This window comes from Chaetodon trifascialis, chromosome 2 (assembly GCF_039877785.1).
Source record: "Chaetodon trifascialis isolate fChaTrf1 chromosome 2, fChaTrf1.hap1, whole genome shotgun sequence".
Lineage (NCBI taxonomy): Eukaryota > Metazoa > Chordata > Actinopteri > Chaetodontiformes > Chaetodontidae > Chaetodon > Chaetodon trifascialis.
The window spans coordinates 7,228,267-7,251,846 of record NC_092057.1 but is presented as its reverse complement, the minus strand read 5'-3'; the positions used below and the strand labels follow the sequence as shown (position 1 = coordinate 7,251,846).

At 44.9% G+C, this 23,580-nt stretch overlaps 2 protein-coding genes across 2 annotated transcripts in view; one reads left to right on the top strand and one right to left on the bottom strand.

Moving 5' to 3' along the window:
* tbck (TBC1 domain containing kinase) overlaps window positions 1-9,769 on the bottom strand; it is a 38,483-nt gene extending 28,714 nt beyond the window's left edge. Inside the window, exons 1-21 of the mRNA XM_070979814.1 lie at window positions 9,637-9,769; window positions 9,013-9,216; window positions 8,548-8,620; window positions 8,103-8,217; window positions 7,916-7,989; window positions 7,175-7,316; window positions 7,018-7,078; window positions 6,868-6,929; window positions 6,600-6,661; window positions 6,175-6,323; window positions 5,761-5,899; window positions 5,544-5,643; window positions 5,207-5,256; window positions 4,958-5,087; window positions 4,707-4,805; window positions 4,565-4,627; window positions 4,360-4,486; window positions 3,620-3,670; window positions 3,460-3,543; window positions 2,527-2,612; window positions 626-662 (exon numbers count right to left, since the gene is read on the bottom strand). Of these exons, the coding sequence (XP_070835915.1) occupies window positions 626-662; window positions 2,527-2,612; window positions 3,460-3,543; window positions 3,620-3,670; window positions 4,360-4,486; window positions 4,565-4,627; window positions 4,707-4,805; window positions 4,958-5,087; window positions 5,207-5,256; window positions 5,544-5,643; window positions 5,761-5,899; window positions 6,175-6,323; window positions 6,600-6,661; window positions 6,868-6,929; window positions 7,018-7,078; window positions 7,175-7,316; window positions 7,916-7,989; window positions 8,103-8,217; window positions 8,548-8,620; window positions 9,013-9,205 (1,897 nt within the window). The 5' untranslated portion in view covers window positions 9,206-9,216; window positions 9,637-9,769. The remainder of the gene's footprint in view (window positions 1-625; window positions 663-2,526; window positions 2,613-3,459; window positions 3,544-3,619; window positions 3,671-4,359; window positions 4,487-4,564; window positions 4,628-4,706; window positions 4,806-4,957; window positions 5,088-5,206; window positions 5,257-5,543; window positions 5,644-5,760; window positions 5,900-6,174; window positions 6,324-6,599; window positions 6,662-6,867; window positions 6,930-7,017; window positions 7,079-7,174; window positions 7,317-7,915; window positions 7,990-8,102; window positions 8,218-8,547; window positions 8,621-9,012; window positions 9,217-9,636) is intronic.
* A 250-nt stretch (window positions 9,770-10,019) lies between these two features.
* Window positions 10,020-23,380, top strand: LOC139349247 (aminoacyl tRNA synthase complex-interacting multifunctional protein 1-like). Its single transcript, XM_070989846.1, has 7 exons — window positions 10,020-10,166; window positions 13,035-13,165; window positions 13,708-13,821; window positions 15,678-15,836; window positions 19,099-19,307; window positions 21,040-21,208; window positions 23,072-23,380. Coding segments are annotated over exons 1-7 (951 nt in total). The 5' UTR covers window positions 10,020-10,164; the 3' UTR covers window positions 23,239-23,380.
* Window positions 23,381-23,580: the final 200 nt, after the last annotated feature.

The following is a 23,580-nucleotide window of genomic DNA, read 5'->3' as shown; positions in this document are numbered from 1 at the left end:
CAATCAGCGTCCTTTGAGGAACCGCTGGCAGCGAGAGGAAAACAACAACGGCGGCTCCTGAAGAGGTGAGCTGAGGTATCGAGGAAGGACTTTTCACGTCGGGAAATATGTTTTGGCTCTTCTGCCGTTTGGCTTTGGCAAGAGTCCTACCACAACATCGTATGGTTGGTTGATCTGATTGGTTGGAGCTGGCCTGTAGTAGACGGTGACAGACAGATGGCTCATCCAATCACCTGCCAAGTACTTCCTGAGCGCGCCGGCCTTTTTCCAATCAGTTTGCGAGTACGACTTCGCAGATGGTTCAGTGTAACAAACCATCTGCTGCGTCAGGTTATGTCTCATCAGCTTTATGTTGTTAAATGCATTCAAAATAAATCTAAATAAAGACGTGCTGGTGTAATGTAACACTGAGTGGTCCAGTTCTTTCCCTTCAGGACTGGAATTAATTAGCAGCTGGAATAAAGGTCACCGAGAGAAAAAGCCCAGAAAAGCCACAGAAATGGAGCTGCTGACCTTTTCTCCCTTTTATTGATACTCTAATTGAAGCAGACTCAAAATACCTCCTGAAAGTTTTGGATTATGCACAGTGCCACATCATATCAGAGCACAAAGGAAAGCTACTCACGTGTAAACATGGTCAGGAACCAGGGGATGGCATAGAGCTGCACGTAAGGAAACAAGAGGAGATATCAGCACATTAATGGCATAAAGCAGCTTCATTTGTATGTAAAATCCTGTATATCAAAGTGAGGAGCTGAGGTGAAATGACTGAAGTGCTTTCTGACTGGAGAGAAGCAGCAGCCTCTGAGAAACAAACAGCAATAAAGAGCAAACTGCTGAGTTCGGTCGCAGTCAACAGGGAGAAAGCTAACAATGAATCTCATTACACCAATCTTGTCATCCAGCCCTCTTTTCTCTCCTGCTTCACGCTTTCCATTCCCACTTTCCCAGGAGGAAATGCATAAAATTGAAATTAAAGACTGCCACGCACACACTCACACACACACACGCACACATCCCATTTACCACCTGTTAAACCACCTGCCAATCGCTGGCCACCATCGCCGGGGCTCCGTGATATTCAGGGTCTGGAGCAGCGAGTGCAGGAACACTGGAGCTTATCTCAGCCAGTTAATTGATAGCTAATTGCGGGGGAGCTGGTGGCTGTTCAGCAGACCTCTCCTGTGCCCAGGAGCGATGAGCATGAGAGAGAGCGAGCCACTGCACTCACAGTCTCACCTAAATTTCAGCCACTCGGCAGCAGGACGGCAAGTCCAGCCAGATTGGATTAGTGTAGGTGTAAATGGCGTACCCAGGAGCGGGGAAGTGGCCAAATTGAGAATGGCCTGAGTTAAACCACTGGCTACATGCAATCTGACTCACTGCTGATGGCTTAAAGCTTTGCCCGAATGGAGTCCTCGCACACCACAACGTTTCCAAAGATTATGTGCGGTTTCTGCATGCTTGCACAAGATTTGTCTTTTTCTGGAAGACAAGCTGCATTAAGCTAGCCGTGTTTTAGTACGCACATACGGGAAAATCAAATCCATTTCTTACTGCAGCGACATTTGGTCTTTTAGAGCCGAGGGATTATTGACTCAGTAAAACAACAGTTCAGAGTGCTCTCTGAAGTTCACAGGGAAAAAGAGGATTTATGGTCTGTAAAGTCTAATTACTGGGATTGACATCAAGTATGGAGGCTGTATCAACAGAGCTTGTCCCAGTGTTATCCCGGCCTAACAATGAAAACAGCCACAAAAAGTCTGCTTTGAAAGGCAAGTCCATGCTGGTGGTACTGTACGAGTCAGCATGCGACGAAGAGCCAAGTCTGAACAATGGAGGAGCAAGATATTTAAGAATCTCAATGGGACATCTGTTCAAGGTAAAGCTTTGTCTGAAGAAACACCTCCAGCCGACATTCGTGCAAACGAACGATGGCAGACAATCAGCAGGCGCGGGTTTGTGCTCCACTTTACGAAAGGAGCTGCAGTATCAGAAACTGCAAAGAGGAGAGCGCTTAAACCCCTGACTCCTCGATGATGAAAACCCCACTTTTCATTGGCTAATGTCCCACAGGTGACACGCATTCATCAGCACACTAACTGAAACCCCAGAGAGACGCCAGAGACTTTAACCTTGTCACCGTCTGAGCAGAGCTGCGAAGAGGAAAGCGAAGGGCAGGAAGAGGTGGCGAAGAGAAATAAGGTAAGCCCGGCAGAGGACGATCATTAAGTGTGCCTAGAAGACATTAGTCGCCATATAAATCATCACCAGTGGACTGTAGGGACAACTTGACCCTCGCCACAAATTCCGGAAAGGAGGACGTGGAACAATAAGCGTCAATGACAATGGAAGACATACACAGTGATGTATGGACGGTCAGTCCCTCTGCCTGCTGCGGAGCCACAAACTGTAATCATTTCTAATTACCTTTGACTTCCAACTAAAGGTAAACTTGCAACAGAAGACAGTGCTGCTGCCCACTGACGTCAGCGTGTCAATGCGCTTGCACTCTGGGTAACTTACGTCTGGGATGAAGCCAATCTCATTTAGATGGTTGCTTAGCTCGGGGTCGTGGAAGGCAATCATTTGGGAGAAGACCGTCAAATACTCTGAAACACAGGCAAAAGAGCCAAAGGTCTATAAATGATCTACTGTGTGCTGAGAAGCTGGAAGGAAGTGAGCTCGACCGAACGAGCCAAGCGTGCAGGAGCTGTTACACAACACAGAAACACACACAAAGTGACCAAACAATGGCTGCATTGGGAAATCAGTCTTAATCAGCGAGATCGGTCTTTTAGTGTTTGATATATGCTAACAAACAGGGTGCAGGGACAATGTAGGACTGCAGCAGGGAGACTGCTGATCCACGCTGCAACCTTGGAAACTAACTCGTGTACATGCTGAGGGGGGAACTCAGGCGGCATAATGCTGCGCTGCCACCATCCTTCACACTGTAAGTCAACAAAAGAGCTCCGACCAGACTAACATTAGTGCACTCCGGCGGGAAGACGGGATAATAGCCACGTTCCCCGCAGGGTTCAAGAGGTGTGCGCCGCAGCCGTTTACTGGTCACATCAGAATCGCTTGTAACATTTCTCTGCAGGCTTTTGAGGTTTCATTTGTTTCTCGTATCTCTAAATGATGTGGCTCAGCTGCAAACTCCATTAAGACAGACTAAAATTAGCTTTCACAGCTTAGGAACAACACGGAGGCAAAATTTAATCAACGGCCTTATGCTCTGTGCCCGCTGACGGTAATTTGGTTTTGAACTTAGCCGAATGCTCGGACCATGTTTGTAATTATTGGCGGACTTGCAGTGGCTCAAACACACTGGATGGTGGAAAAATAAGGACAGTGTCTAATTTCTATCCCAATCATGAGAAACAAATAAGATTTAAGATCCCAACACTCTGGAAAAACACAGCCGAGCGGTGTAACGTCAGCTTATTGTCTCACCTTGAATCACGTGAGAGTTGTCCTTCAGGAAGAAGTTGTACAAGTATTTGGGAATGAAGGCAGACATGCAGGCATAAGCCAGGGCTGTGAAGAGTACGACAAGTATGAGAGGAGGCCAAAAAACACAAAAAGAGGGTGGAAATAAAGTTTAAATTCTTACCCTCATTATTGAAATTCAAGTAGAGGAAAGGAGCACAAAGTGAATCCAAACCTGAAACAAAGAGAAGAAAATCAAAACAGTTTTAGTACAAATTCTGCTGTATGAAGTCACAAAGCTGCAAGTGAGTGAGAGAAACAGAGATTACAAGATGTGACAGCAGCACCACCTAGTGTCCACTCGTGTAGTACAGCAGTGTGAACAAAGGCGACGCAAGCAAAAGAAAACAAACAGGTGAGGCTGAGACAGAGGTGCACCTCCTCCTATGAAGTAAAACATTCAGTGAGAGGAGGAGCTTTTACTTCAAGAAGTTCAGCTCTAATTTCAGATTTCAAAGACCTCAATGACCTGAAAATAAAATCAGTCCTCAGAGGAGGAGACAGGACATGTCCTGCTGTCCGATGAGCATCAACCAGCCACGATCTGGACAGTGAATGATCTACACACACACATAAATGCATGCATGCATATAATACAGTGTATATGCTGGAAATAATGCATATATAGAAATTTTTATTTTGTATTAATGTTCATATTAGTGTTATTATGCAGTGTGCAAATATGTGGACAAACTGTATTTTACTGGCAACATTTTTCATGAAACCTCTGAGCCAATAAAAACCTTTGAATTCAACGCATCTGCACTGTTACAAACTGTGAAACGAAAAAGAAGAAATAAAGAAAAACAGAAACAGAACTGGACGGGCAGCGTGCGGGGGGGGGGGGGGGGGGGGGTGACTGACCCTGCCAGTAGACCAGGTCAGGGTGCGAGACCACCCAGGCTTTCAACACGCGCCTGAACTTGATGTGGCCCTGAGGAGACGACAGCAGCTCGTCGTACTGGTGGCAGCGCGGGATGTCCACCTCGATCTGGGAAAGCACACGGAAGAGTTCAGTCAAGCTCATTTCAGGACATTTCGTCGCCATCCTGTTTTAAATAACGGTCACCTGTCTGTCCGTCGGTATGGGCGTGTCTTTGTCAATGCTCTCATATTTGGCTTGAATGTCTCCCTGTGTGTCGAGAAAAGAGAAAGATGAGCATCCACACGTGAAACTGCACTTCACCTCAACACAGTAATTTCTCTTGTACCTCGATGGCCAGCAGAGCAGCCCAGGCCAGACCTCGAACAAGGGGGGGGATATCCACTCGGGCCTCCTTCCACACCAGGTTCTTCTTAAAGGGATAGGCCTGAGGACAGAACATGAAGCAGTGCATATCACCCAGCTTAGAATAACAATTAATACAAAGACAGGAGGTAACATTCATACATGATGTGCTCATGGGTGTAGCATCCCATGAGTGTGTATGTGCATGTGCGTGCGTGTGTGTGGAGCCCAGACCTTGAGCAGCCTGTCAAACAGGATGATGCGGATGAGTTGGTACTCGGTGTCTCTCTCGCGGATGATGAGCGGCAGCGTGACGGTGGCCGACAGCTCGTTGCTGCTGTTGGACTGAGGCAGACTTGACTGTCTGAAGGAGGGAGAAGCGAAGGAGATATGACATCGCCCGGGCCAAAATAAATGATGGCGTGATGTGAAAAACAGCTACAGGGGACGAGAGGACAGAAGTTCAGGATGGAGACCACTTACTCGTCTTCCAGCAGAGGGTAATAGGCTTCTCCTGCTACGTCCTTCAGTCTCTGAAAAGGGAAAACAGGAGCTTGAAAACACAAAATGGATCCACAAATAGAGTTAAATGTGGTTCAAAAGGTGCATTTTGTATTGTGGATCAATGGCGATCACAAGCAAGGCCACATTAACATGAAATAAGACAGTGAAGGTTCTTTATTCTGTCAGTTAGTGAAAAGAACAAAAGTCAGGACGCTGTGCTGAAACATCTTTAAAACAGAAAGAAATCATTTCCAAACCTCAATCCTACACACACTCTATTCAGTGACACAACACTGCACGTGTCCTGTCGTCTCACATTTCTGAGCTGGCACAGAGACAGTGTCACCGTGGTGTCGTCCAGCAGGAAACTTCGATCCCGCACGTGTCCGAAAGACTCCCCGTCCTCTAGAACGAAACTGAAGACAGAAAGAGACGTTTCACAAAGCCTGAATATCACCCAAAACCAGCAAAGGCCTTCATCAGCATCAGTGTGTGTGTGTGTGTGGGTGTGTGTGGGTGGGTGTGTGATGTACTTGGGCAGCGTGCAGATCGGAGGTTTGGACTGTATGATCTCCTTGTTGGTCAGCTCCTTCTCCAGGTCTCCCCCCGCCAGACACCACAGATGGTACACCTCATCTATGGTCCGCTCGGACAGGTAGTCCTCATCGTCGTCTATCAGCACACACACACACACACACACACGGACACACAAAACAGTGAACACCTCCTGCAGGCAAAGGCGGTGCTGCAGCACACGAAGCCAAATGGCTGCATCAAGCTAACTCATGGAGCACTGCAGCAACAGTAAAAACAGACCTGGAGGACAGAGGACACCGTCAGTGTTGCTTTAAGAGGACGACAGTCTGTCTGAGTGATCTGTGTGTGTGTGTGTGTGTGCGTGTGTGCGTGTGTGGTGTGTGAGGCTGCATGTGTAACTGTGTGCAGACCTTTGCAAAGGTCACTGATGTCCTCTGGGAGCTCCAGATGTGCACAGCGCAGGGAAGAAGAGAACAGGCTAACAGGCTTCTGGAAGGGTGTGTAGAGGCATGAGACGCCGTCAAACACAGGGTCTCCCAGCAGCTCCGCAGGGGTCGGCCTGGAGGACACACACAAAGACTTTATGGACACAACAGCGGAATCCACAGTGTGCCTTTTATTGCATTAAATATTAAGTCATATAAAGTCATAAAAGCTGTTTATGGCAATAACGGGCATCTGTTTGTTTTGGTATCAGCTCGCTTGTTGGTTCTGGCACGTTGGATCCTCTCTGACGTACACGCAGCAGCTATTTCATAACCTGCGTGACCAAAGTGTTTTGGAAACTAAATGACAAACGTCCTCCGACACGATATCCAGCAGAGAGTGTATTTACCTTTTAGAGGGAAGAAAAGTCAAGCATTTCCTTAATAACTCCAGAACGTTCTCGGGCAGCGCCTGTAAAAAATGACACAGCACAGACAGCAATCTCACAAAAAGAGGAAAAAGATCAGGAAGCGCTGACACGAAACTACGAATGGGACCAAATCTGAGAGACGGAATATATTTAAACACACACGAGAAGTTAAAACTGTGGGATCTGAACTTGTTGGGCCATATTAAACCTGTATTTATCACCTTTAAATGTTCATCTCTTACTCTACCTTAATGGTGTCCAGGCAGCCATGTTCCTCGGCGAGGACGGTGACAATGTCGTCCATGCAGCCTGAGCACAGCAGACATCACAGCGTGAGCCTAATCGAGCTTAAGAGCATATTGCTCAGCACTTCCATTATGACGTCCTTTTCTCTTACCCAAGGTCAGGATGAATTTCAGTCTCTCGCTGATGTCGATATTCTGCAGCAGCCGTCGGCCCTGCAATCGATTCACAGAGTTAGTTTAAGGTGAAGATGCTCCGTGAATTCAGGCCGTTAAAAAAAAAGGTCTGATTCTCGCATGAAGGATTCTTACTGCACACAGTTCAAAGAGCAAAACCCCGAGAGACCACACATCAGTCTTGGGTCCTGACGGCAGAGGAGCTTCGTCGTGGGACGAGTCGCTGTGGTGGAAGGAGCCCTGAGCGATCACCTCTGGAGCAAGGTATGATGGGTACCTGAGGCGACGAGCACAGAGCAGATATGGGCGGCGGCCTCTAAATAAGCCGGTTTCACAGCTCAGCGCAGAAACATCCCACCATATGTTACTTCTGTACTACGTCCTCCACATTACGTTTAATGGAGGAATGAATGCACGGTATCGCTCACAGCTCTGTGATTAAGTGATGCATTCAGCTGCTCCTTCGTAGCTGTTTGACAGTTACATTTATTACATTTTCCCTCCAGATGTTTTATTGAAAGTTATGGGTTTGTGCCATCATTCCTCTTTTCAATCTGCAGAAGGATATGACACAGAGATACTTGGTAGAACACAAAGGCCTCTGGATTAGGATCAAAGTCCAACGATCTGTTACAGTTCCTGAACCAGGAAGCTATTTTGATGCCCCAGAACCTGGTTTCTATGAAAACGGATGGGCCATTATGCATCAATGTTACGGTCAATTGCCTTTTTTATGATTTGACTAAGCACAAACAGACACGAGGGAACCTTTGACCCTGAACAGACAGCTCACATAGCTCCGTCCAGGCAGCTGAGGAGTTCCAGAGGAGCACTAATGGACCTCTGTCTGTGATGAATGAGGAGAAAAAGACGCACCCAATGGGAAAATCCACATCAGCCCCGTGATCAGTCATGTGATAAAAGCCGAACTTTGCCAGCTTGACATTCCCCTACAAAGGAAAGATCCATCTTAGAATGACAGAATTACATTCAAGCTATCATTTTAATTGGACAGACTTTCCCTCAGGGACGGACAGACATACACGAAACAGCTCAGTCCCACCTTGCAGTCCATGAGCACGTTGTGTGCGCTGAGGGCTCTGTGGACCATACCGTGCTTGTTCATGAACTCCAGGCCTTCCAGGACCTCATAGGCTATCTGCAGCACCTTCTCTGGGCTAACACGCACAAATACACAACGGTGTGTTTTCAGGATCGAGTGGCGATCAGAGAGAAGACAGGATATAGAATTCATCCGCATTTTCAACACGTCAGCATCAGAAATTCCAACACACTGCAGTTACTATGCAAACCTAAGCTTGGCCAGTAGATGGCAAGGTTAGTGCATGTCATTTCCAGCTCCATCATACACAACATCATTCCTGAACTGCATAAGGTTTAATGATGACTGCTCACCAGTGAAAGTGTCAGAAGGAAAGGACAACAGGCTCATCACATATACTCCAATTACTTCACAATAGTTAATATTTAAGGATTTGTAATCTCACCTGGCTGCTCTCCCCTGCTTCTGGAAGTCACTTAAACTGTTTTCATAGTGTTCACCGACCACGATCAGTCGTTCTAGAGGGCGAGAAGAAGAAGAAGAAGCCAAAATGAAGAGATGTGACAGAGTTAGCAAGCATTCACTGAGATGTATTTAAAATAAGGGAAACTGTGTGCGGATGCTACACTGAAACTTTCCCAAGAAACTTTAAGAAAGTAAGATACTAAACCTGCATTTTGGCCGACAGAAACAAGGACTTAATCTAGCTCCATGTGGAAAAAAACATTCCCTCTCTGGGTAAGTACTTTCCGAGGCTTCAGGGTTGAGTTTGCAGGGTCGGACGCTCACTAGTAACTTTTGTTTGTGCTGTTGTTGCACTGGACTACAATAAAAAGCAGTCCTACATAGTGAATGAGACAAATGTGGTCAAATGGAAGGACAGGATTTCCAAAATGACAGAAGGTCTTACCGTGTTTCCCTCTGGAGATGTCCACATATTGGCAGAGTCTGGGGTGAGTGAGGGTCTTGAGGATCTGGAAACGTCCCAGGATTTTGATAGAGTTGGGGGTAAGAGGGAGGCCATTGCTCCCACAGACATCATGAGGGAGAGCTGAGGCAAAGAAGGTGAAGGCTCCCAGCTGGGCGTCTCTGAGGGGCCTCATCTTCTCACTGGCTGATAATGGAAACGAGTTTTCAGTACAGTATATGAAAAATACGAGGTAATGTATGACCATGATTAAGAGGCACGTTCAACAGGGTTTAGCCCATTAACAACCAATTTCTAATTTCTGCCATTCAGTGTTAGCCAGGAGGTACTAAATACTAACATCTTAGCCACAGCTAAGCTAATGCCAAGAGCATCATTAGAGGAAGTGACACTGTCATCGTGCGTGCAATGTCATTTACACCATACACTTATAGCTAAAATAACTATGGAACCAAACGAGTGAGTGTCGACAGTGATGCTGCAGTTAAACCCAGTGTGTGTGATTGTGTGTGTGTAGCTGTAAGTTAAGACAATAACAGCCTCATTAACCCGGGAATAAAACCAAAGACGTAGTGCGCACTACATCCGGAAAATGTGTCTACTCACGCTTAATGGGAAGGCTGTCCGGTCATGTCGACGGACTGAGCGTGGAAATAATGATAAAATATTTTTAAAATGAATTCGTTTCCTGCCTCTGCGATTTGATGGGAACAGCTGAGTGAACGTGACCAATTACGTCATTTTTATGCGACATAGTGGCGCACCGAAAATACTACTAAGATCATAACTATGGTTATAGAGTTTAAACCAAACTTAATTATTTCACCTCCTCAAATCCTATTCTTGAATTTCTTTTCCGTATTTTTTAAAAAGTTTTCTTCATAGTAATTACATACAGGCAATATCTTTTGCCTCCTTGCATTTCGAATCAGTATCCGATCTATAGAACATATGGCCGCTAACGCAAATGGGCTGCGTCAGATCCTGATAGTTCATGGATCTTACCCGCGGGGGCCTGAATCTGCCTCTCTGCGGCTAGCTGCTAGCTGCCTGTCTGTCAGCTAGCTGATGTGACGTTAGCACATTAGCTAGGTGCCCCCTTAGCTCCCTGAAACGTGTCGGGGCTCAGAGTCCATGTAAGTTTCAAAAACCTTTTTTTTTATTTTACTGCTTTAGCTAACGAATCGTAAGCTGTCAGTAACGTCTTTATCCACTCGTCTAACTAGTATCTTAGCGGTGGTAGCTACATGAGTTAGCCTAAAGTAGAGTTGAGTTTTTTCGTTAAGGTACTAGTTGTGTGTGAGCTGCACCGGCTAATAGCTCACTGATTTACCTGTCAGAGTAAAATAATGTTTATTTAACAGTGTTGAGCAATCCATACGTAGTTAATTCTAATGTTGTGATTAACACTAACTGGCTCTATATGAAACAGTTACTGATGTCTGAGTACTGTTTGTAAACAGCTATAGTCTAACGTTAGCTATATGCATGAACTGAGCTGCAGCCAACAAACATTTTCATCATCTGCCGATTATGTCACCACAATTATTTATAAATGTGTTCTGTGTTGCCTCCATCCCAACCCATAAATGAATTTACTGGTTTAAAACAGATCAAATCAAGCAAATCCTCATGTTTGAGGAGGTCATTATATTACAGATATGCACTAAGACTATGATTGGAATGTGTATGTGACACGTACCTTAAACAATTATTATTACTATTATTTTAATGACCATTGATGCCTGGTTAGCTGTCCTGTGGAATTAGAAAATATAATTTAAGGCCCACGAGACGAGCACTTAACATTATAATGACATTTTCCAAACATGTAATCAGCTGACGTATTAGCAGGCAATGAAAACAAACGTGCAGCTGAATCATGAGAGAGTCTCTGTGGGCTTTGTCATGTTCATGTTTTCTCTGAAGACACTAATTGATGTTTTGGGGTTTATGTTGTTGTCCCTTCTGAAGCTCAGTCCTTTCATTCTTGGCACTGCGTCACATTTTAATTCATATCAATGTAACATATGTCTCCTGAAACCGGCTGCACATCTCATTGTTTCTTTAAACTTAAAACATGTAGGTCCGTCTGATTCCTTCAGGTGGTGCTGGCATACTGCACTCTCGTTTCATTTGTAATGGCCTTTTTTGGGGAGACAGGTAGGGAATTATCCTCCTCCAGTGTATTTTTACTGTGGGAACGAAGCATGAAAAGAGGAAACACTTGTATCCTGGTGGGTCTGCTCACCCACCACAACCATACTGGAGAGAGCCGGTGGTTAAAAGCAGCAGATTTACAGATTTGATTCAAACCACCTGTGCAGCCCGTGTGTAGCTCAGCCGTTTCGTCTCTGACATTTTCATTTGAAAATGTGTGTAGGCAAAAATGTGTGCGTGGGCTATATGAACTGTATGACTTTGCCTATTTTTAGGCGATTGATCAGAGTCAGATGCCTTCGCCAGCTGTCCCTGCTGTAGCACAGTTGACCTGCTAAATATAAAGTTGTAGATCAGGAGATGAATCAAAGATATTTTGATTCTCAAACGGTGACGGCTGCTAAGTTAGACATCCTGAAAGCTCAGGTCACTTTAGCATTGTTGACACATTTGGCCATTTCTGTGTGAAATCCATAGCTGAAATGACCCGCCTTTATGTCTTTATGCTGCAGACCATACCTCGGCCCCAGGACCCATTTTCAGAGGTTATCCAAATGAGATCAGCCTTTTTGTGGCGCTTGCTATTACTCCACCACTGGTCCTGTTTAAATCAATTCAGTTTCTCAAAAAACAATGCTTTGATCCTTGATTTTATCAACTCCAGCTCTTTTGTGTTTCTAATTTCCTCATCCCCCAACATTTTGTTTTCATCTCAGGCCAGCTGTTGTTTTCCAGCGCCTCCCTGTAATATGTGTAAGAAGTTTTCTTCCCCATGCCTCAGCCTTGTAAAAATCCTTCTCTTCCTCTTTCTTCAAGAAGTAATTTGCAGAGCTCAACATGATAAAGAAACATTACCCCATACCCAAACTGGTGTCTAGTTGTATTTTGGTGGAGTTGCCCAAGAGTGGCTGATCCCTTTTGAACTTGATCCCCAAAACTGAATACACATAAGTATGGTTTAAAGGATAAAGTATCTGCCTGTCACTTCTTACTTCTTACCACTTAATGCTATGAAAGACAGATATGAATTTACCCAAGAATTTGGCTTGCTGGAGTTCACTTGGAGCTTGTCAAGGCCATTTTGAGGTTTTCATACTCTGAGATGTTTCAGGATTTGCTGATTTATTGTCTCATTTTTCTGAAAATCAACACATTCTTCTGATTATCTCTCAGCGTGGTTTGTGAACGGAGGTTAGATTTTCTCGATTTGGGCATCCAGACAAAATATATCACTCGTGAAAATCCCATTAGCACATGCTTTCTACCTTCTGGGGCGCACGTTATGGAAGCATGTCAGATTATGCTCGTCCTGTCGCAGACACATGGCATCCACAGTGTGGACTGACATCTTCACTAATGAAGCAGTTAAAGTGTCATTATATTATGATCTCTTAGACAAAAAAGGAAAACCCTGTTCTCAGTCATCCAGAAGAGCTCCACCTTGGTGGAAATGTAAAGTTTTTGTTGGGATTCAGAGAGGACTTGACTTCACTCTGTGGTCACTCTGGAGGCTGTAGTTTGTGGTGGCGTTGTACTGGAATTCAAACCTTGTAACTCCAAACATGAATCTTTGTAGATGTTCAGCACACTACTTAAGAATACCATCTCTTTTACTTTGCCAGTGTCACTTGAGTAAACTTGAAATAACATGGAGGAGGGTGACTTTCTAAATATTCACTGCACATGCGAGCTTGATGCATGAACCTTTGCCAACAAAAGGAGAGATGCTCCACCTATAAAAATCTATAGAACTCAGAAATATATTGCAGAATTTGCAGTCCGGGCCCCCACAGATTGTATTTCCTGATTTTGAGCTTCTCTGCACGTCTTTTTTTGTCTGCTAGGTTTTTAGCTCGCTCCTTGTTCAAGATGTCAGGCCACAATCCTTTGTTGAGGCTGGAGCAGCGGGCAGCCGAGGCAGACCAGATCATCGAGTACCTGAAACAACAAGTCCAGCTGCTGAAGGAGAAAGCCAGTAAGACCCACACCCAGACATTAAAAGGCTTGTACTTAGCCTCACAAAGAATAGAAAGTCATGAGTTCATAGGAAAGTTAATAAGGAAACAGCTGGTGCTGCTACATTGATTGTTGTGGGTATAAAATAATTCTGCCATTTTTTTTTTTTTTTTTTGCAGTGATATTTCTAATTATAATTTAGATGTGATGATAAAGGATTTGAAAGTCTGGAAATTTGGGGTTTAGCTCCCTTAAAAGTGCTTAAATTTTACTCTTGAACGCAGCATGAACCCTGTTGGAGTAATCAAAATTCTTGTATGATAATGACCTGTATCACCTGCACAAGGCAAGAAGTATGAGAAGTATTCCCAGGAGACTTCAGGCTATTTTAAAACCCAAAAATTAGATTAGTGGACAAAGTCATGGCTAGATTTGAATAGTCATCATATTTAAGTTGAAAATGTGTTTGTAGTAGATCAGAGGCCGCTCTTAAAGCGTCCTGTGGGATGATGAAATTTCACTCCGGTGCTGAGCGGTAACGAGAGCTTTGCCTTGCCGCAGTGGTCCAGGCGAGTGTCAGAGAAGAGAAGAAGCTGATGGTGGAGAACGCCAAACTGAAGAATGACATCGAGGAACTGAAAAAACAGCTGCTGGAAAAAGAGAGGAAGAGGGGAGGTATGTTCCCAGAAAAGCCTTTTTTTTTTTGTCTTTAAAAAACTTCATGTTGTTAGCCTGTATGTCGGGTTATAGACGTGCTTATGTGTGCCTGACTTGATTTGATGTCAGTTGTTGCTCGTTAGAGCGTTGTTTGGTTTGTGCCATCAGTGATAACATCTTGAGCGTTCTCGCCTCGGCCAATCATAACCAGATCTTTATTTTTGTTTTCATTATAAGCAACCGTGGCGCTGCAAGAATCCCCATTAGAGCGATTGGGACAACATGTCTGTCAGCTAGCGCACGTCTGACAGACGCTGACATTCATGGACAGACGGCTCAGCTCATTAACACACATTTAATGTTTTCCAGAAAGAAGCTGAAGGAATAAAGGGGGACTGGAAGAAATAAGCAATTTAACCTTATTCAAAATAACTCAGTATGTTAGGGTTGGAACGCCGGAGGAATGCGTTCCAATACGCTCGAGACTATGTTTTTCCACACATTGGATCTAATTGTGATGTTTATTTTTGAGGTTTCTCGTCAATGGCTTTAAGGTGGCATAAAATAGCTTAATCAAAACATGGATAAATATGAAGCTTTTTGAAAGGAGCTTCAGTCGCTTTTGCTGGTTTGTTATTGCGATGAGAAAAACAAACTATTGAATAGTGCCCTTGAGTAAAACACGTCTGCAACCAAGAAATAAACAGTGTCAAGTCAAGTTCAGCGCCAAAGTTTGAAGCTCTGTGCTGAAGATGCACAGAGCTCACAGCTGAGTCCACTCAAACATGACTGAGAATGTTTGTCTGGTTACTCATCCAGTCGACAGAGAGCGAGATAAGCATTGATTTGGTGTCATGACTCTGGCCACGCAGTCCATCATTCACTCTGCTTTAAGCTCTGTTTTGGCCTCCACCAACCTCTGATTACGATATTGGGCTCTTCAGCTGCTAACTGGTGAACATCACCAGCTAGCTGCTTACCTAACCTGAGGGGTGACTGTTGGGTGATTTTTCTCGACTAACGACCCCTTTCAAATTACTCACTGCCATTTTATTCATTATTAATATCATAACATTGATTAGTGCAGCTTTAATAGAAAATTGTAGTCGAGATTCCAGTGTTTCCAGCAATACATGCTTAAAATGTGGCACGACATCAACAATAATGCCATGTGATACAGTGGTGCCAGCATAAAGCCTCACTGTGACGGTATATATGTGATATTGTCATATAGTGCATTGAAGCTGGTTCTCTGTGTCAAAAATCTTAAGAGTAAACTTCAGGGGATGTAAAGAGTTTAAGAGGTTAGTGCCCGTAATTCCAAGGTAAACCGGAAAGGTCCTGATCTCAGGTCCTAACATAACATAGAATTAAGGTAATTAAAAGCATTATGGTGACGGTGGTGTGCCTGCAGACCGATGTTTGTCAGACACAGGCTCTAGATTTTGTAGGAATTCAAACATCAGGCGCCTTAAATGAGGGGTTATTTTTCTCTGCAGAGTTTTTGTAGGACATTGTTCCTGCTTTATGGCTCCATTTCCTTGTTTCCATGCACTTGGACACTGTGTCATTTTCCCATCAAAACTGTTTGCATCAGGAGGGCAGTCCTCCCACTGGGCGCGTAAATAAAGCTCCCTCTGTATCATTTCATTGTATTATGTTGATGCAACCAGCTCCGTGTGTGAAATGGGGCAACTAAGAAGTCGGGTACCTTTGTGTATTTTTAATGTAAATGGCCTATTTTTTTACAGCTCGTGTCTTTTCATACTTTCAGGGGACATTTGGGAAACTATGTGCAGAGAATACTCAGAGATACTTCAGAAAAACTCTGTGATCCATTGTTTAATCTTTTATTTCTGCTGGCCTTTTTCCAGTTCGTGCGGTGGCCATGCCATCAGGTGACGCCGCCGTGGAGTGCATTTCGAAGCCCACCCCTCCCAAAGCCTGTGGCCCAGCACCCGCTGCCTCCCCTGCTGCTGTCCAGAGCCCCCCTCCCAAAGATGAGAGCAAAAAGAAGAAACCAGAGAAAAAAGGTAACAGCTGGAGAGAGAGAAAAAGTGTTTTTACTGTGAATCTTTTGAAGTTTTCACATCCAATAAAACTGTTTTCGAGGCTGAAACGACGCATGTTTAGACGTGTCATACAGCAACTTTTGTGTTGTGTGTTTCATTTTTGGTTTGTTAGCAGGACCATGTCAAATCTATGAAAGTGACCCCTCACTTTAGTCTTCATCAACATTCTTCTCTTCTTGCTTAAGATCCTTTTTTTGACCAGCAGTTGGATCGATGCAGCATTATGTTCTTCAAAACTCAGCTGAGCTTCTTTCCATTTTAATTTCTCAGGTGATTATGGATGGAAGGCAGAGATAATGAATCCAAGATCTCTGGGCCTCAGTGGGAAGATGTTTAGTGAAGCTTCATTTTTAATAGAGTTTAATTATTTATGAGCTACATTTGGGACGAAGCTTCGCTGTCTAATGTCAACACTAATCTCATCCAATTTGAGGATGATTTGATGTTGATCTTCAGTGGATGTGCATCATTCTAGGACCCCAGTATCTCTGTGTATCAGCTATAGTTGTGTTGATCTTTTTTTTACATTTTTGATGAGTTTAAAATCCCAAGTAGGAAAGTACCCACCAAAGAATGTCAAATAGTTTGCAGCAAATCATTCAGATATTTGGATGGGTAAGAAGGACCGTCACACATCAATCAATCAGTGGAATGTAATGCTGCCAGTTCCTTCAATTTGTGCATTAAAGACAGTTTAGATATGTCACTGTATACTACAGCAACCTCATTTAGGATCCTAGTGGACTGAAGGCCTTCCTGAGCCTCACTGTGGTGGCCAGCTGCAGCAGGGGAAAAGGCCGTTATCCAGGTGGTTGTGATCCCTGACGATTCTCCAAACCTTGTTCTTGCAGTGCCTTTAGGCAGGCCACAGCACCGCCTATTGTATGCTCTGCGAACGAACCACTCCTTGCATGGCCTTGTGGTCCCGTTCGATGCTTTTTGCAGTGATGTTTCCCATCAGATGCTCTCGATGGCGCAGGAGTAGAAACTCCTCAGTATCTGAGGTGATATCCAAAATTTCCTCAAGCATCTGAGGTCAAACAGTCTCACCACTGTGTCCATTTGGAGCACCCAGTTCAGGCCTCTGTGATGTGGACAACAACGATCTTGATGCTGTCCACCTTCTCCACCAAGGACCTGTTGATATTAAGGGGGGTGTAGTTCCCTCCCTGCTTCTTGCCTAAGTCCACTGGCAGCTCCTTGGTCTTGCTGACAGTCAGGAGTAGCTTGTTGTCCTGACACCAGCGGGTCAGGTCCTCAGCTTCCGTCACTGTTATCAGTGAGCAGGCCCACCACAGCTGTGTGCCGACACAGTTATGTGTGAACATGGAGTACAGCAGGGGGCTCAAAATCAACCCTGGGGTGCTCCGGTGTTAAGGATGCAGGTGGAAGATGTGTGTCCGACCACCCTCACCGCCTGGGCTCTGCCCATCAGGAAGTCAAGGATCCACGTGCACAGGGAAGTGTGTAATCGCAGGTTCTTGAGCTTTGTGACGAGCTTGGAGGGAACTACGGTCTGAAATGGTGGATTGATCAGTTGAGACGGGATGCAGACTGCAGTGGGTTCGGTATGCTGGGTAGCGAGGAGCAGATGTAATCTTTGACCAGCTGTTCAAAGCACTTCATCACTGCAGAGGCAAATGCCACTGGGCTGTCGTCTTTCAGGCGGACCGGTCTTGTTTTCTTGGCCACAGGAATGATGGTGGACGTCTTGAAGCCCGAGGGTATGGCAGACTGAGCCATGCGCGAGTTGAATATCATTGTGAACACCGGCACTAGTTGAGGCCCGGAGGATATGGGTGGTCCCGCAGCTTTATGCTGTTCACATGCTCAGAAAGTTTGATAGGTTGTGAAAAATGCATGCGATTGTCCGTTAACCTCAGCTTCAGCTGCTGTTGCTTGCTGGCTGCCGATAGCCTCAAAGCCGAGCTTGAAAGTTGTTTAGCTCACTTGCTAGAGATGCATCAGTCCTTGACAAGCAGAGGGAGGTGGTCTCGTAATCTGTCATAGTTCTTAGACCTTGTCACATGTTTCTGGGATTGCCCTCCTGGAGTCGTAGATCCACTTCTTTCCTGCAGTTGTTTTTTGCCTCCTTTCCTGCTCTTCTTGCATTGCAGGCTGCTGCACTGACGGGCAGTGATTCACACGGGGTGTGTTTACGGGGTTATAATTCAAAAACAGGAAGGAACAAGCTGGAAAACGTTGACAAATTCATTGCTGTGTTTCTTATATCCAGATGTTGGGGGGCTGTTAATGAGAGATACGGCACTTCTTCCTCTCCATAAGCTGTCAGACGTGTTAATTTCTTTATTACTTCAGCTTTAATGTAGCTCTGTTCTCACCTCATCCAGACAGTCGTCGCTTGTTGGTCCACAGACCCATGTGTAACTTTCGTATAGTCCCGGTAATGTGCGCTGTCATCACGGCAGAGCGCTGATTGCATGGGGGGGAAATGTTGAATATCAAAGGCAGAGGTTGGAATTCATATTTTTCCAAGCTGGTGTGGGCTCAGAGGAATGATTAAAGACTGTGTGATCATTTGATCAGTGCCGTCCACTGGAATGAATGTGTGTAAGCAAACCAGGCGAGTGAAAGGTACTTGGTCTCGTGGGAGGAAGCATCTGCTATTCTGCTATGTTGCTGAATCGTTTAGCACCCACCTTCAGCCAAAAGTGGGTATTGGTATTGTCATTTACTCAACGCGTGCACCCCACATTTCTGGGAAGAGGTGAAAAAGTCATTTTCTTTTCCTTAATTTTTTATTGACTTGTGGATCACTTGTAACGCATGCCCCTGCATGCAACCCCGAGGCCTGTCATTGGTGGGCTTTGTCTTCATTCATGGGAGGAAATTAAATCAGATTCCAGACAGATGCCCAGTATTGTTTCAACTATGATTTGTTTTTGTAATTTCCCTTGGCAAGACACCAGTTGGCTGAAATATTCTTGGTGCTTTTAAACAAACATTTACTATAATATCATGCACATTTGGTATAATAGCATGAAAACTCTCACAGATGCCTCTCCTCTGCAAACCATTCCTTAACACATGATGGATAGCTACTGTCTGACTGAAAATGCACCGTCCCAAATTCCAACATCCAGCCAATCCATATTAGACTGTCACTGAAATGGCACAAATTGAGAAAAAGACGCACTAAAATGATGTTACATTCAAATCTAAATTATGTAGCGTAACGGTATTTACTTCTCTTTCACGCCAGGAGGGGAGAAAGCGGAGAAGAAGCAGGCAGCCCCCAGCCAAGAAGATGTCAAGGTGGATGTGTCTCGGCTGGACCTGCGCGTTGGACGCATCATCACGGCGGAGAAGCACCCAGATGCTGACACCCTTTACGTGGAGCAGGTCGATGTGGGAGAGGCTTCTCCGAGGACCGTGGTCAGCGGGCTGGTCAAGCACATACCTCTGGACCAGGTACAGTAACAACACTTATACACTCAGCCGCTGGGTCATCACATGCACCTCGTTAAACCAATCTAATGCAGAAGCCCTTCAGTAAACATTCATGGAGCCACGGTGGAATTAAAACATGGAATATATTGTGATATAGTCTAATTAACAGAAGTTTAAACAGGGGATTTAGAAACCCCCAAATTACATGTAGAGATTTAGATTCACTCATTTAGCTTCTGTTTGTGAGGAGGAAAATAAAAAATGGTCATTGAATGTCTCATCAGGCTCCAGGCGGGAAGCCATTGATGTCAAAATCAGCATCAGCCACTAAGCTGACCTACTGCAGCGTCTAATTATGAATGAGATTTTCATATGAGCTCTTTGAATCCTGCAGACGCTGTACGTGTCCCCGAACGGCTCACTGGGGTCATAATAAGGATTTATTAGTACATTTAAAGGGACTTTTTCGGTTAGCTCTGCACTGATGGTTCTGCTTATACTTGTATTTATGTTGCTTTCATGTGGATTTATGATCCATTGGTATGGAGAATTTCATCTAAGTGAAAAGCACTATTTACTTTTATGGTCATCAGTTTTTCTAGATTATTTTTCTGGACCAGGTGGCCTTTGTGCATTACATTTCTGCTTTGTAAGGTATGTAGACAGTGTGTATATCATTTAAATGGAACCACATGTTGGTGAAATCGTGTAACAAACACTGTCTGACTTAAAAAAAAAAAAAAAAAAGCTAATATACCCAAGAAGAAAATATTTGGAAGTGACAACAGTTTTTCCAGGCAGACGTTAGCTTCTTCAGACGGTTGACACAGTTGCAGTGAAGGCATTTCATGGAACGGCCTCGCTGCTCTCTGACTGCGCTGCGAAAGGCCAAACTGCTGCTGCGTTTTGTGTGTCTGTATCAGCTCATTACTCACAGAGGCAATAAATCCGCAATCAACTTTTCACTTTCTTTCCTGTTAACTGTCTTGTGAGCCATTATCTATTTCTGTTAAGCAAGCAGGAGTGAAGTGCCTGAGGAAATGCATTTTGGGTTTCGTGGCAGTGCTCTGGGGTGTCTGTTAAACCAGGATGAATAAGTGGCCCCATTCAGAAATACGAGCCTGAGACAGGCCAATCATAAAATAACTGTTAAGTCAAGTGTCTGCATTGCACGTAACATATTGCTCAAGTCAAACGGATGATTTTCTAAATACCGTTTCAGAACGTTCACACACTATCCCTGACTTGCCAGAACTGCTTAGAGATGAAAAATGAAGATGAGCACCAAAACCCTGTCAAAGCAACACGAGCGATTTCAGATTTATGTAGCAGCGTCTTCAGGGATGTCGCTCACAGAAAAATACGACTCTTTTCTGGCACGCATCGTCCGAAGGAATGCTGGATTTCTCTTTCTCTCAGCTTTTGGCAGAAAGTGCTTCTGGTCGTTTTTTGAGTTTTTGGTAAGCCGCAGAGGTCTCCAGGCTCGAGTTTAGTTTTCCTGTTTGCTTCCTTTGGTTTTTGAAATGAGGCAAACAAACCATAAACCTCGGACACAGTCGTTTTAGATTAATTGATTGGAATGGCCACTTTTGTTTGCATTGAAGGCTGAGGTTCTCCGTCCTCACCACATCAGTCGAAGGTGCTTTTTTTTTTTTTTTTTACTTAAGTCAGTTGTGTATAATTAGTTTTTCGTCATTATTGTCTCGAGCATATGGGCTGTGAAACTGTATTTCGCCTTCTGTCCCCCGTGCAGATGCAGAACCGCATGGCGATCCTGATGTGTAACCTGAAGCCAGCCAAGATGAGAGGAGTGGTGTCCCAGGCTATGGTCATGTGTGCCAGCTCACCAGACAAGGTGGAAATCCTTGACCCTCCCAGTGGAGCAGCACCGGGGGACAGAGTCACTTTCCAGGGCTTCCCAGGTACCATCACCCACCTACTGTCCCCTCCAAAACACATCAATCACTCACATAAAGCTTCAGCGTAAACAGACACTGGGGATGCTTCCTCGCCGCCGAGTGTCATTGATTGAAGCCTGAAAGAATTTCCCAGCCGAGTTCCCACGAAATGCCTCTGACTTCAGGAAATGAAGGGTGTCGCTGAGCCGCCGCTCTGCCAGAAACAACACGGCACTTTCCACACTCATTCCTCTGAAGACACCAATCACGATGCGTTCGCAGACCCCACTCAGAGTGCTCATTGGAGGACTCTTGGGGTGTTTGTTGGTAGATAAATGGCCCGAGACTGATTTGACAGACTAATCAAAGCTCATTGTGAGGAATGTAGCCTAAGATAAGTGCTTTAACTGTCCTATGCTTTACCGATGCGAATTAGTTTGGAAAAAAGAGCGCGTTAACCCTGTTCCCTATTAATTAACACGTTAACTGAAGCAAGTAAGAGTCAAGGATCCTTCCTGTGAGGTATTCCAAACACTAATGAACATGGCCTAACTCAAAGACCGCGATTTAAATCTCTCTGGTCCCTAAGCTCAAGTTTGAATATTAGTGGTGAGAATAGAGCCGTTGTTGTTCGTCTGTTCTTCTGAGAACAATAAGCAGAATGGGAGTTCCCTGTGAAACAAGTGAAGAGGAGGTTATGATGTAGGTGGATCTGTGGTCCAAGTACCCACAGCCCAGCTGCGTCAGCCCAGGCTTTCATCCCCGCGGTACACGTCCCAGCCGCTCTGAAGGCTGCTTGATTCATGAGGGAGCCCTTTGGCCAGAATCATTTTTATGGATGCAACATTAAAAAGAGTCCTATTCAAAGCATCCTGTGACAGCACGGGTCACCAGAGAACAGAGTGGAGGAAGGAGCGAGGGCCCGGCGGTTTGTTGTGGTGTTGAGTTCTTCTTTGTTTAAAAGAGAACAGTAAAAAACCGAGGCTGCTTTCTGAAGCACAGATAATGGAAAATAAGAGGTGAAAGAAGTTTTCTAGTTCCCCTCGTTTCTCCCACCAGAAGTGCCACAGCGCAGATTCAGTTGCAGCCAATCCGCTGCCGCTGTGAGTGCATGGCTGTAATTGGCCGCATCTCCCCGCCGTAATGGGGCCCAGCACTTCTGCTTGAAGTTAAGAATGTGCGCACGGTGCTCATCGAAACCTCTTTCACGCTTCTGATCAAAACTGATTGTTGCCACTCTTGGGTTGTAAACCGGCAGAAGTGGCAGCTTTGGGAAATGAAACACATTTGCGTCCTCGTGCCCTGAGATGGAGGAAAAAGTCGACACCAGACAGAAGCAAGCCAGCGCCGGCTATGACTTTTTCACCAATGCCAAGCAACATCAAAAACAAAGGCATCGTGAAACGAGAACCTCCTTTAATTGTTTTCCCTAGATGCATATTTAGATGCTGAGAAGTTCGGTTTAGATGTTTTGAATTATGGCGAAGAACAACTGGCAGTTTTAAAAAGCTGGTGCTCTAATAGAACATGATAGACCAGTCAGACTATTCACAATGCAAATGGGAGAAATAAAATTAGAATTGGCCTGATAAATCATGAATATAACGCTTGGTCATTTGCTCACAAATTGTTTGGCTCCAGCTTGTTATGCAGATGGTGTCAGGGTATGCTGAGTGTGAAGAGTCCGTTAAGGAAAGTCAGAAGTCGTTTGTCATTGTGTCTCTGCATGAATGCATTGAAGCAGCATTTCAGGAGGTTATGCAAGGACAGGACATATCCCAACAAGTTCATAACACATGAGCCCTGGACCCATAAATCCTGCATGCGTGATGGGTGAGCAGAGAGCAGAGGAGCTTCTCGTGTGTCAAACTGACTTCTTGATTGCAGGTGAACCAGACAAAGAGCTGAACCCTAAGAAGAAGGTGTGGGAGCAGGTTCAGCCAGACCTGCGCACGGACGGCCAGTGTGTCGCAACCTACAAGGGAGCCGCCTTTGAAGTAGCTGGCAAGGGAGTGTGCAAAGCCCAAACCATGAGCAACAGTGGAATCAAATGAAATAACAGAGCTGCTTGAAATAGCTCAGTGTTTACTCGGCCGTCGTCTGCAGTGACGGCAATGATTCTGCCGAGAAACAGGATGATGAATGGAAGGAAGTGCTTTGAAGGTGTTCAATAAAGGGATTTGAAAATGATATATATTCTTAAAGTGTCCGTCCGATGACAGTTTGCTCTTTTTTGACCTTTAAAGTGAAGCTAATCAAACTGTGTTTCTGCTTTCATTCACCCACTTCACCTCCGTCTCGTCTCCTGACGCACATTCTCTTGGTTTTGCTTTGATTTTGAGGTCGTCGCTCTGAAGGACTCACTGGACTGGACTGGGCTGCATTGGTTTGCACTT

What these genes read in the sequence shown, in the direction of transcription:
- LOC139349247 (XM_070989846.1), top strand. An exon ending in GAAGAAACCAGAGAAAAAAG is followed by an intron (nt 15,837 to 19,098) that starts GTAACAGCTGGA and finishes CTTTCACGCCAG; the next exon opens with GAGGGGAGAAAGCGGAGAAG. An exon ending in AGCACATACCTCTGGACCAG is followed by an intron (nt 19,308 to 21,039) that starts GTACAGTAACAA and finishes TCCCCCGTGCAG; the next exon opens with ATGCAGAACCGCATGGCGAT.